General features: G+C 41.4%; 1 protein-coding gene across 1 annotated transcript in view; it reads right to left on the bottom strand.

Annotated features, from left to right (window-relative positions):
- The window catches only part of MEIS1 (Meis homeobox 1), a 107,268-nt gene that overhangs the window by 15,269 nt on the left and 77,626 nt on the right, over positions 1-14,373 (bottom strand). The window contains exon 9 of the mRNA XM_084261418.1: positions 6,741-6,817. Coding sequence (XP_084117544.1) covers positions 6,741-6,817 — 77 coding nt within the window. The remainder of the gene's footprint in view (positions 1-6,740; positions 6,818-14,373) is intronic.

Genomic DNA, 14,373 nt, shown 5'->3' with positions numbered 1-14,373 from the left:
CATTTCGAAGAGCTAATTTACCACACATATTCCAAATTGCTCCAACAATTCACTCAGTGAGGTCCTTTTTAAAATAGTTTTCTTGGGGTTTGTGGGGTGTGTTTTTTGTTTGGTGTTTTTTTTTTTTTTGGTTGGAGGGTGATTTCACATCACCAACACCTACTGTCTTACTTTACCCTGCAATACACATATTCATTAAACTTGAAACATATATTGCTTGTTATTTTTATATTTTCCTGCTTTCTTGTGCATTCCCATTAACAAAACTGTGTTCAAATGATATCTGTATGTGTATTCTTGAATCACATAAAGAAGAAAAGTAAATAGTTTCCCAAATCTGATGGTTAGGTTCGGGTTGCTGAAGTTGAGAGGATAATTTGTGAATGTTTTAACATTTACAAGTAAATAAGTACTTGTATTTACTGTATCTGATTACTGAGAAAAGTATTTGTTATGTTCTTACACAGATTCAAATTGCATCTTGACCTTTTCTCGTTTAATCTGTTTACTGCAACAAAAGCAGTAATAGATACATCTGAAAACAAGCAGATATTTTACTCACCCAGGACTAAAAATCCCTCTGTGTGACGTACTCTGCAAAGTGGCAAACCGAATAGCTTGCCTATTTATTGTAGCCTGTGATTTGGTAGGCAGCAGGGGTGAAAATCCACCCCTGTGTATAGGACCAGCACCTGCTTTTGCTATGCTCCCTCCCTGCCAGCCACCTCTCCCACTTACACCCTAAAAATAGTGTGTAAGTGGGACTAAAGTGGTGCACTGGTCATGTGCTGGCCTTTTGCTCAGGGTGAGTATCACCCTTAGCAAGGGAATTGAACGAAGCTGATGTCTACGCTCCATGCCCAGCCCCATGAAGGCCTTTCCAGGGGAGCCTTCAAGGAGCTGATGTGGGGCTTGACACATGGGAATCAGAGGACAATGTTATGAGTCAGATTTGGGGGTGTTTGGGTCATGTTTTACACACACAGAACCCTAGGCATGCTATATGATTAGAAAAAGATCATAGTGGGAAAACAGCCTGGGACTGTTTTCCAAAAGGTGGCAGGGTGGATCGCCATGCAGCTGCTCTTCCTTCCCCTGCACGTCTATGGAGGACCAGACAGGGGCTTTCTGCATCTGCCCCATCTGCATCTGTCCCCATCTGCACCCCTTCATTTGCATCCCCCCATCTGCCATATCTGCATCCCTCCATCTGCCCCATCGGCATCTGTCCCTATCTGCATAGCCCCAACCACCCCATCAGCAACCCCCTCATCTGCATCCCTCCATCTGCATCTCCCATCTGCCCCATCACCATCTTCTCCTACACCCCCCCCATCTGCATCTCCCAACTTGCACCCTCCCACCTACACCATCTGCACCTCCCTATCTGCTTCACCCATAACCCGGCCATCTGCAAGCTGGGATGGGCATGACCAGTGAGACGACGGGAAGGGAACCCCTTGCAGCGGTGCTCCCCGTTCATATTTGGGTGCTGGGGAGCAATCCTCATGTCCCCACCAGGCTGTCCTGCCTGCCCTGGCAAAGAGCTTTGTCCCCGGCCCGAAGTGACCACAGAAGCAAAGCTCTACTCCTGCAATTACCCACGAGCACAGACACAGAGGCAGGAGAAAATTGATACAGTAATATGGTCTGGTCTTCCTACTGCAAACCCATCTCAGATACTTCAAGCTCATCTGCAAGCTGATGCTGAAGCCATTTAACTTCATTCTTATAAAGTTTCAGCAGAAGTAACTTCAGCTGTCTCTAAGAATGCGATTAGGGAAATTGACATGACTTTCTAATTTTTTTCCAGTGTGTTTGGTTGGGTTTGGTTGTTGTTTGGTTGTTTTTTTTTTCCAAGCCTAGGAAATTTTACACAAAATTGACATTTAAAGAAGCCAAAGTCATAAAAACAAGAAGTCAAGAGTAAGGAACCTATATTACTAGACCTGCTTTCAACCCTGTTGGTTTTTTTTTAATCTATTTCATGTGCAAACAGTCCAGCTACAAGCTCACAGTACAATTTCTGATAGGGCCCAATGCCTCAACCACCCCAATGCTGGTTATGTTTGTTATAAAAACAAGGCAGAGTACTATAATGTAGGAAAATAGATTTCTACAGGAAATCAAGTTTGTCAAAGTTGAATGAATAGGGCAGCAAGCAGCAAGAAAAGCAAAGCAGTGCTGGCTGAGGCAGCTGAATGCTGCACTGGAGAAGGGGATTTTCAACACTGTGTCTGCCTTTGCCTGCTTGGGAGCTACTGAGAAAAGCATCAAACCAGCTGATGCTCTTCCCAACCAGTTACTGATTCCTTGCATATCTCATTCTTGCCCAGTACTGGAGCTTGGCAACGTAAGATGATGAGACACTAAAAATCTGGAGTTTCTCCTGAACTCAGTGGCCATTAGACCTGAAATGTGGATAACATGATCTTATTTTCAGTCATCTCACAGGTCCAGACCAACCAAAAACCAGTGGCTGTGTTGGACCTAGACCTGAGCCTCACTTCTTCACAGTTAATCTGGGACATTATTTGCTCTCTTTGTAGGGGATCTGTAAAAATACCATGCAGACCCAGAACCTTGTATGCATGTATAGGCAAGGGGAGGTCAGGGAGGACTTGGGTATTATAGCAATAAATGCCATAGGAAAACCTAGCAGTAATTATTAATTCCATCTTCAAGCATGGCTTGAATAGAGCTCAACAAACGAAGCACTGAAGAATGAGGGTAAGATAAAATATTGACCAGCTGCTTTATCATTGTCTGGTCTGTGCCCTAGATAGCACAAGGGTATTTTGGAAAAAGCAGAATGCAAATACCTAATAAAAGACTGGAGCTTTAAGGATTTGAATTTTCAAACTTTCTTCTTTTTTTCTTTAAAGATCATTTTAATGCAGTTGTACACAAGTCTATTTAGAGAGCCACACATAGACGTGCACATATAGAGAGGTTATATAGGCATAATTTCTACAAATACACAGACATTTATCTGTGTGTAACTTGACTTTCCTAAAAAATAAACAAGCACCTGACACCTAATGTAGCCCTTGATGAGAATTTCTCTCTCTTCTCCGTAGAGTACCACTGGTAATTATTTACCATTAGTTCTTAACAGGAGGAGATTCAGTTGGGATGCAGTAAACAAGAAAACTATACATTGCTCGTTATAGCCTGGGTGGCTCTTGCCTGAAGTAAGAAGTGATTGGATCACACCTTCTGGATATTTCAACCACAGCTTTTATCACCAGGGAAAAGCACCTTATTAACCTGTACTTGGTCAGGTCCCTTTCACGTCCACCTATGCAACGTTCTCAAGATCATACAAGTGCCCCTTCTAGTTCATGTTACCATGCTTTGAACCCTAAACTGCTGTGGGGTTACACAACTAACAAGATAGAGACTGAAAGGGTCCATTTAGACTAATGACATCTTGAACTAATGACATCTACCTTCCTACCACACACACTTTTTTTTTTGCAACAGGGTGAGGGCTCCTTCTTCTCACAGCAGAAACATCCAACTGCAGCAAAAAGATTGTCCTAAAGAGCAATGTGAGTGATTTACAAGGAAAATGGTCACTTGTTACAAAAAAGGGGGAAATCCTCCACACAGATTATTTCATTGCTTTAAACAAAAAAATAAAACAACCCAAGGAAAATGGACAAGTTAAAACTATGGTGTTTTGGAAGTCATGCCCTAGCACTGATACATTTTCAGGCATGTCTCACATCACCACCCTGCTCCTGTGACTCCTCCACCATCAATAGGAGTTGTGTGCATCAACCCAGGGAGTCCAAACACCGGGCAGACTGCATGTGAAAAGCACCATTTTTTTTCGTTACGGCCAAGAACTGAAGTATGTAACAAGCAGATACTGTAAAGGCATCCAAAATATGACACACAAAAAAAAAAATTGTTCAAATGCTTTCAAGCTGCAGAAAACAAATGCTCTCTTCACTGACTGCTCTGTGGCAAACTTCTAATTCCATCCAGAAAATCCAGCATTCCCAGTCCGGACTAACGACCATGCTACCAGACATGAGTTTATGTTTTTCATGCACATTTCATGTATTCCCACATGCTGTGTTGCTGCCAATAATTTATGACTGATCTGCACCCATCCTGCCCTTCAGCATTCTATTTAATCTCTGCAACAGTGATTTACAATGACTCATCATTAATACAAAAATGTACATGTGTGTTAACAAGTTTGGAAGAATCTAAGGAGGAAGGCAAAAATTTTTTGCAAGTCGTGGCTGAATGACTTATGAGCCCACTGCAGAAAGGCAAAACTAACCCTAAATAAAACGTTAGCTCTTCCCTGCAGCAAACAATTCAGGTAAGAGTTTCTTCGCCTGGATACTGCCTTAGAAGAAAAGGGATTTAGGAAAAGGTTGGGAGAGGGTTGCCCATATCCCCAGGATCTGGGAGGGGATGAGGAGCTCCTTGGTTATGCCATGCCTGGATGTTTCCTGAGGATACAGCTTGTGTGTGTGCAACCTGCATGCTCAGCCAGTCTCACATCCTCCTTGATCCTTAGCACCCACTGCAAAAAACAAGGGCTGAATTTGGGCATCTCTGCCTGTCAGATATGGGCATCTGTTATTTAAAAAAGCCCTGTCTGGCTCTATGTGTTAAATCTTCATGGAGCTGGGAAGGGGAATTGTCTCAATAATTTATACAATTGTACCACCACAGCAGAATTACCACACTAGCTCAAGCAGAGGAAGCCTGCCCTACATCCACACGACTTCAGTTATAATGTATTTTGACCTACTTACTTTTTTTTTTTTTCCCTTTGCACATAAGGAACTTATAAAAACACATCTGAGACAAAGCCAAAGCAAAAACTCCTCAAATCCAAGGTGAGATGGGTACTGAAAAACACCCTGAAAAGTCACTCAGGAGAAATTCCACCAGCTTCACTTCAAAGCATCCCATGTCCATCATCTCAAAAGATACCTTTGATAGACCATTCTGAACTGACCCACACCAAATCCTATGCTCCTAGACCCCTCTGCAGCAGCACGCACTTGCTCCACCTCATTGCTAAATGAGCACCCCTGACGACCATGCACAGCTTCTCAACCAGCCAAAGCACCTACCGATAAACTGAAGGACAACCATACAAATTAGGGATATCGCCTGGATGAAGGTTGGAGGACGTAAAGCTGAAGCAAACGCTAATTTTTGCTGGCTGGGCCAAAATACCGCAGGTTACATTTCCTTCTAACACATATTTTATGTTTAGCCCTTTTATTTTGCCGTTTTAAAGTAAGCATCTTGGAAGCTTGCTTCACGTGCACTAAGTATTTGCGTATTTTCCTTTATTCACTGTCTTAAAGGGCTTCAAAAAATTGATCTCCCAGGGCTGCTGTGGGGTCACAGAAATTGATAACCCTTACAAGCTATGCTTATGTGAGCCCGCCTGCGTCTCCCAGATAGTGCACTTTGTAAATTAATCCTCCAAAGGCAAATATATTGTAAGTAGCTTGTTATCTCTAAAGTACTAAATTGAAGAATACACAGGATTATATTGACAGAAATTACATTTTCTGTAATGGGGTTTAATATATCTGAAATCTCTCCCATAGGCTCCTACTCTCTCTAAGAGAGGAGGGTTTGTTAATGTAGGTGCAATGGACATCAAGACCAAATTTATTCACTAAAATGGATTAGGCCATGTAATCAGAGCTTCAGTAATATTAATCTCTGACACTTATTGAACGGAAAAAAAATACTTTTGTCTGCAAACTGGCATTTCTCCCTCCTTTTTCCCCAGAAGGCTCGCTGTTTGCCTTGGTCATTTTCTGGGTATTACTTCAAAGAGGATAAGGTTTCCCATCATAAACACTAATCTAAAAATATTAGGACAATTAATTAGATACACTTAGTTTTACTAGGTATTAGATTGCAATACACTTCAAATATGACACTTGTTCTGGGACAGCAGGAGAAACCTGCATTTTGATGCAGTAACAAAGGGTAATAAATCCAACTTTTTTAAAGGTTTTTCTGTTGTGTTTTTATATTTAAATCACAAATAATTTTCACGGTTGCCTTCGCCATGTCTCAGACAGTTAGCGACCCAAAACCATTGCAAAAACAGTACAGATTCTAGTTTCCTTCAAACAAATTGCTACTACAACAGATCAGGGGCTCTAGCAACCCTTAGCTGGAATAAATAAGTAAAATTGCTCCACACCATACTTCAGCAGCAAAGAGCCAGGTCTTCTTCAGTTTATTCAAGCTTTCAAAAACTTCACAAACCAGTAAAGAGACAGAAGGATGTCAGTCAAAAAAAAAACCCCACCACTAATAACATTGAAAAGAAAGGACAGCAGCGGCCCAAAATAGCAATATGCTGTGCAGAAATGGGGGCCAACTGCCCTTCACCCAACATCTCAACCTCTTCCAAAGACAAAGTTCTTAAAATGGATGTGGCTTCCTACAGAAGACGACACATCCTCATTCCGAAGGAAGACCTGTACCCAAATGCGAGTACCACTGAAATCTGCCCAAGCAAAGGGAAAATAAATACTGCTCATTTTCTGAAGTGAAAACCCTCTTAGTTCTCATAACTGAAACCGCTCGCCCGGCTAGATCCCTTTTGCATCAATAAACTGCTGGGGGAGGAGGGGAGGGAGCAGACAAGGGCAAGGTGTGTCCTCAAAAATGCAAAGCGTTAGCCGTAGGGTGCCAGCGGCCGTATAGAAACACTAAGGAAAATTACTTACCAATTGTTCACTTGAAGTATAGTGAGCCCTGTGTCTTGTGCCAACTGCTTTTTCTGTTCTTCTGAAGGGTAAGGGTGCTATAAGACACCAAAATAAATAAATACATTTAAAACAATGCTTTTTGCCTACTTTTTATTTCAAATTATATTCTTTAAAAAATAAATAAATAAACCAAACCAGAAGCGTGACATCTATTATTGAAAGGTGAAAATGCTGAGGTGTGTCACTCTTTTATAATTATTAATGGGCTACTACATCACTTAATTAATGGCAGTAAAAGACAAGCCAATTATAAAGATTAGTGAAGTGGAGAAATAACTGCTTAGGATACTGGCAGTACCTTGATACTCAAGAAGGATATTTGTTGCATTAGCTGAAAGTTTTTGCACTTGTCTCGAATGACCGATTAGAGTCAAATCACAGGTTTGGTGGTTTGTGTTTTTTTTTTTTTTTCCTGTATTTCACAGAACAATAAAGAATGTGATAAAGCACTTCTCTGTAAAACTAAAACATGCTGATTTTTTCCGAGATAGTGAAGAGAAATCTTGCCAGTGCCCCAAAATAATTTGCAAATAAGATCAGCATCCTGAACATAAACAAATGCCTGGGTTTTGAACACAGGCCAACGCAAGGTCAATGATCAGCACATTTTTGCCTGACATTAACATAGCTGTGTTGCACTAATCCTAAGAGACAGAAAATAAATACTGGTTTAATTGAAGATAATGTTAAAATTCAATCATAAGTTAAGTTTCTTGTGAGAACTTGATTGCTTTCTCAGAAAATTTGCTTCTGCATGAATACAGATTGCTTAATAAATCAACAGCAAATACCACATCTGAGCTTGAAATCCAGAAATGTAATTTGTGTCCTTTCCCTTCGTGTAAAAATGCCACCGTCACAGAAGTAAATGGCCAAATACTGCAAGTGTAAAAATTCCCAGGAAAAGCCCTGTTCTGAGGATCTGGCTCAGCTTCCAACCTGGACACCCAACTCTCAGTACACATCAGATTCAGATCTGGTCTGCCCCAAGCTACTTAATAACATTTCACTAAGATGATTTGATAAAACTGGCTAAACATCCCACTTAGCAGTTGGTTGTCACAAAAGTATTTGCTGATATACACACACATCACCCTTTTATTTTCTCCTGAAACATTCCCATATTCTTCGGATGTATTCTTTGGTGTAATATTACATGAGATGTAAACCGAAACCTTGTAAAGTATAAGAATTTAAAACCTCGTAAAACTCAGCAATCTTATTGGTATCATAACTATTTAGCAGATTTTATATATTCTTGTAAACAGAATAATCTGACATGCAATGGCAAAGTTACAGCCTGCATCACCCCACTTCCCCAAGCCTGATGCGCCCATTTCAAAGCTCCAAAAGGTAGGGTTGTTTTTTCCCCTCAAAACAGGAGTGAATGCCCCATTCTTCTAAAAATCCTGCTACTCAACAGGAAGCCTGCGGATAACCTGCACACCTGTAAACTACCCCCTGTATTTTCTGTATTTGAACCAGTTCAGGAATTGCAATGTGGAGTACATGGGGATAGGGTTTTTACTTCTTTGAGTGCTTTGCGTTTTACACATAAAAAAATAAAACACAAATTTTATGGTTCGCCTTATATACATGTGCATCCACAACAAACAATTCACACTTGACTTACGTCCATCTATCTGAGCCTAAGATTTTCCTCCTCTTCAAAAACAAACCCTACAGAGATGATTTGTAACATTTTCATCTTTATAGCTTACTTCCCATTTCATAGCTTTGCTATCAAGCAAGGGCAAAATTATCCTTTTTTTTCTTATTTCACTTTGCCACCTTACATGTGATCTAATTTTAAGTAATTGAACAAACTGTGTCTAATTTCATGCAGCAAGCAATAATTACTAGACAGCCTCTAGCTATTGGAATTGCGAACTCTGTCTCCATTAAGCAATTTTCAATTGTTCTGGACTTTTTTTCCAAATAGACAAGACTGGATAAAATTAGCCATCAGAATAATACAGTCACTGTAAAAATAATTGCTTTAAAAGTCCCAAATTCCTCAAATTGCGGTATGTTTAAGGTCATGTGATTTATATTTTTTCATAGCCTAACACAGAATAAACTTACAATTTCATGATAAATCTATAATTGCCATAATCACATGACAGTCGGGACTTCATGTAGCTAATCCCTCTCAGCTAAAGGTTCACAATGCGGCAGGCTTTTTAACTATGATTCAGAGTGGTTTAAAATATCTTAAATGCTGGGCATCTTTATTATATAAGCTTTCTGTGGATCGTATGAGTCGTTCCTTTGTAGACTAAAGAAAAAAAAAACAAAAAACAAATAAAATAAAAATTACTTGACAAAGAATCAGCATGCCACAGGCTAGGTTGCTATAAAAACATTCAAAGCCTTGTTGCATTCCCACCCACAGGGCTAGGAAGGCCTGTGCTACAGGCAAAGGCAGACATCACATTGCAACAGACAGAAAGGGGGAAACCCTGAGAAATGCCATTTTATGAAGAAATAGGAAATTTAGTGGAAACTGTTGCTGTGGGTCTTTATTTCACCCACAGTTGCCATCCAAAAGCTTTCTAATGGTTGTTCAAAGGGGTAAAGGCCCATGCATAGAGATTGGTGTCTATATATTTGCGTGATATATAGATATACTATATTTGTGAGTATAATAGATATAAGAAAAAATAAATACAGGTATCTCTTAACCAAATGGTTTAGCTTTATGTAGTCCTGCAAGGAGCAGGGAGTTGGACTTGATGATCCTTACAGGTCTCTTCCAACTTGAGAGATGATTCTACGAAATACATAAACACACATGGAAGTATGTGTCTAAAAACCCTGTACCGACTCCAGTGGGCAAGTCCACCTATCACTCTGGATCACTTTGGGATATCAAAGCAAATTGTACCACTGTTCAATAAACAGTGACTTGAGACCTTTACTTTGTTGTGTACATTAGCTCCTACCATTATCTCTTAAAAGCTTAATTATTTGCAAACAATTGATCAAGATGGGAATTGGAGAAAAGAGACGCTGGACCACCGGGAGAGCTGCAATGCATTAGGAGAGCAAACAGAATTACCTTTAGGTCTTATAATCAGAATTAACGATTGGGACCATACACGGGGCAGCGTGAGAAGCTGTAACCCTCTCGCTGGAGTGTTTTCCATTTGATCTGCATTAACACCTCAAGTGAAAGCCATAAAATGGTGATTACAGATGGGAAGGCTGACCCTCCTTCCCAGAACCAGCCCAGCCTGTGTATACTGGAAAACTGCAGACAGGCTTTCTTGCCAAGGCCGGAGGAAAAGGGCAAATCCAAGGGGGAAAAAAATAGGAAGCGGGGAGGTTAATTAAAAAAACAAAACAAAGCAAAAAAGCATTTGAAAGAATAAGGCTGACAACAGATAAGGACTCTGAATTTGGCTCCGGTATTTTCTGATCATGCCTGCTGCTGTTACAGCACTATAGAGCAGTATCCACCAAATGGTATGAGAGCGAGTGCTTTTCCCTTCCCATAAATCTAGCACTGAAATGCGGATTGTTTGGCACCATTAATGTGTTTTTGAGGCTCTGTGGTATTACTTTTAATAATGACTTAGTACAGAAAGTGATTGCTTAATAACACCATCAAAGTCTGCATGCAAATGAAAATTATCCCTGGGGGATTTGCCCAGGGTAATATGAACAGTTAAGGAACATTTGAAAAGGTAAAAATAACTATGCAAAATATGAGTCAGAGCAGTCGTTTTAGCAGTAACAAAGAAATCAAAGTGACAGAGAGGAAAATGTAACTTTCCATCATATTCTCTCGTCACTGTTTTATGAATGGTATTTAGAGAGCAGAAGTCTTAATAAAATCCCCTTTTTAATGCAGCCAAGATAATATTTAGCAAAACAAACAATATTTTTTTTTTTTTTTAAAAAAAAAGCAATCACCTTTGACTACAGCCAGTGGGTAAAGTCTCCAGTAGACCGAGGTGGAAAGCTTCCAAGTTTGTCTCTTAATGACACCCCTTGTTCAAACGAACTCCTTTCCTCAAATCTTCCACCCTAGACAGCACATGCTGGATGCCAGGACAGGGATAGACCTTATCTTATCTGTAACCTGCTATCAAAACGCTCCCTCCCTCTCTGCTTTGCCTCCAGAATTGTAATGGTCACAGAAAAACATAGGAAAATAAACCTGCCCAGAGCTTACTGCTGAGGTAACAGGAGGCAAAACCTCTTCTCACCACCCCACTCCCTTGACCTACTAATTCCTTGTGGCACGGAACAACCTCAACACCAATACTGCCAACCTGCCCTACCACAGCCCAGGGGCAGAAGCAAACCCCAAGCAAAAGATTGCTCGTTACATTATAAGGATGGCGTGGCAACCATCCAGCGTCACCCTTATCGCAGCAATGCCGTCACTTGGCTCACCACACCAGGAGAACCATTTCGGAAGTCCTTTTAAACCCTTCCTCCAGCCCTCTGCCTCCTCCAGAGCTCCACATAATGCACCAAGATGAGATGACCTTGAGCTAAACTATCGTAGGTGATGGAGAGAAACTATCCCTCCAAAATATATGCCCTCAGAAGTGTCTATTAACTGCTTTCTAACCTCAAAATAAAAAGGAAAAAAAAACCAAACCCCAATACTGTGATTTTTCTCATCTCTGAACAGCAACCCAGCCTACACCTAACTTGGTAACCAGAATAAAGCCCAAGATTCATCCCTCCACTGGCAAACTGAGGATTGGTTTTATGCTGAACTCTGAATCCTGTCTTTACCGGAACTTGTTCACGGTTAGCTAACACAGCAGTGCGGTGGCTTGAGTGTCTCCCCTTACCCTCCTTCCTCCTGGTTTGTATTTGAACTGTTTACATTAGTGATCACATTGATCTACGATAAATTATTATTTTTTTTTAATATCCATAATGCTTTCCTATTGTCTCTCAGCTTTGTGAATTAGTTTTACTGTTGCAGTGAATGCTTTTTTTGTCTTCTGACTGCACATTATCAAAGGGACACTTTGTGCCTGCTATTTGCATTACAAAAGCAGTGCATGGTGTAGTCTAAGAACAGAGCTTGAATTTATAGCAGTCGAGTCCTGGATCCTCACACATGCCGACCTCCGAAAGAATAACGGGGGTACCCGCATTCGCAAAGTAGCCAAAAAATGGTTGGATCACTATCCATAAAGTCACAAGATTTCAACCTGCTTTCTTCATCGGCCACCGGCATGTTTAGAGGGAGCAAGAAAGAGAATGCCTTGAGTTCCCTCGCCTATCTCACAGGCTGTGTGAATTACTTTACAGACCATCCCGAGGACCTGCTTTATATTCAGGCCAGGCTGTAAAAAGTTGCCAAGTTGAGGTGAGCTGCTGATGGCGGGGGTGGGGTGGGGGAAATCAACTCGGAAGTTGCAAACCCGATCCTGTTTATCCCATGGGACCGGCTTGCACTGTGGAGGAAATACTAAACACCAAGAAGGAAGTCGTCTTATTAGAAATGCATCTATGAGGCTGGGAAGGGGGAAAAAAAAGCCCGTGCAAAGTTTGCACAGTCTTTTCCTTGGCCGAGAGCATGAGTCAGCCTGATAATGCTGTTGAAGTGTGAGCTGGCTTTGGCATTTAAAAGCCCTCGTTGCTTTTTCAACGCAGCAAGGAAACGCAGTCCGTATGACACGGTCATGCTGCAGACAAAGCCAGCCTTTTCCTCTTTGCAAAGAAAATATTTCCTCAACTTATTATAATAGTTTAATATCCCCACGGTAAGATTTTTTTTTTTGCGTAGCGTCACTGTTAATAAATCCTGATGCTGCCAGGGTTCTTGAACTGCAAACTACAACTGCAATATCAACAGGTACACTCAGTCTTGGGGAAGTTAAAAATGTATCAAAATATGCAAGGTGAGGAGATACTGTATCCCTGTATTGCTACAGTGAGGCCATACACTGCTGCTCAACTTCTGCATGAGCTGAGTCCTGCGAGATGGGGCTCCGAGACACTGCCCATCACTTCCCCTACCAAAGGTTTTGCAGGCTGCTTTGGCAGCCCTGCCAAAAAAATAAAAGGTGAGGAAAGGAGGCAGAATCTGACTCTCCTAAGGCAAACACAGGGTGTAAAATACAGAGCCAATACCCCAGAAGTTTCAACATCTGAATGTGTGTTCACAGTGCAACCTGATTAAACAGGGGCGGGGGGGGGGGGGGGGGGGGGTGAAAAAGATATTTTATTTGCGGGGGCTGATGAGGGGGGCAAGAGGCACTGGCAACAGTGACACGAGTTATGCCAGGGAAAAAAATGCTCTGTGCTTCTCCTTTTTTTTTCCCCCATTTGCCCTTTTGTAAATAATTTTCTTGCAAGAGTTGTCTGTGAACAAGTTTTGGCACTCGCTAACATAAATATCCTTTCCAAGGCTGACGGAGAGACATGGTATGGCTTGGGATGCTCTGCCAATACTTCTCTGGTGGCCCCATCAAATTATTCATAATGCAAGCACTCATTAAGGAAAAAAGTTCAGATCATCCCTTGCACAGGATATTACAGAAGTCAGAAAATGGAAAAACCTTTTAACTCATCTAATCCATCCCCTGGCTGACACAATATTATTCCTTCCATACCATATATTATTACCCACTGCCTTTTCCAGTTGAGCTTTAGCTGGTCCAAGCAACGGTGCTTCTGCTATTTCCTTTTGGAGACACTCTGATAGTGTTTGGAGCTTACCCTGGCTCCCACCAGCTTTTGGTTTAAGCCGAGTCTATGCAGACACTCCCACACCATACCCGGGTAATTGAGCGGAGCTTTTCCCGTGTTAAACATTCCTTTAGTGCCTGCATGTATGTGCACACATAAACAAACACACACACAATACACATGTTAACTTCTCTTAATACACTTAAGAAGTGATTTCTTTTGCTCTAACATCAACATTATCTGTGCTGAAGTGACACGGGTGATGCGCTTTCCCACTCTCCGCCCAGTTTTAGTGTTTTTTTTTTTCTCTAGCACAGCCTAAAAATAACCAAGGACAGGGTAAGTAAAACAAAAAGTGCCTCCGAAAGATTAGCAAAACTCTCTTCATCACAGCACATGGAAAAAAAAATGAAGTATTACATCCAAGCGACACTGAAAGAACTGAAGGAACACATCATCCAATTTCCAGCCACATTAGAGCTAAAATTCACATCCTTGATACCTGGTTTTTCAGTTAAACTGGCATCTTTATCAGGTGGCTGAGGAAAAGCAGGAAGGTGAGCCCTAGCCTTTCCTAGGTAGGCAGCTTTCAGAAAGGAGGAAAAAATATCCTCGTCCCCGGCACACTAAAGAAAATCCCGACGACCTGATAACTCCATAAAAGCGCTGCTGTTGTTTTTAGAGCTGGCCTAAGACAGATTAGCCCAGGTAAATATCTCCTAACCAGAAGCCTTTTCTCAGCAATAAGTCACTGTCCTTATCTACCTCAAATGACTTTCTAAACAGGTGGGCTCTGAAACAGTTCCGCAATCACTGGGAAACGCCAGCACCGGTGGTTGTAATCCCACAGAGCTAAGCCGAAAGCTTTTATTTGTGCTTTCTGCTCTCTTTCTCAGGCTGCTTTGGCTACGTCAAGAGCTCCCTC

This window comes from Gallinula chloropus (assembly GCF_964237585.1).
Source record: "Gallinula chloropus genome assembly, chromosome: 3".
NCBI lineage: Eukaryota > Metazoa > Chordata > Aves > Gruiformes > Rallidae > Gallinula > Gallinula chloropus.
The sequence above is the reverse complement of the archived record's forward strand: the minus strand, read 5'-3'. Positions and strand labels throughout refer to the sequence as shown.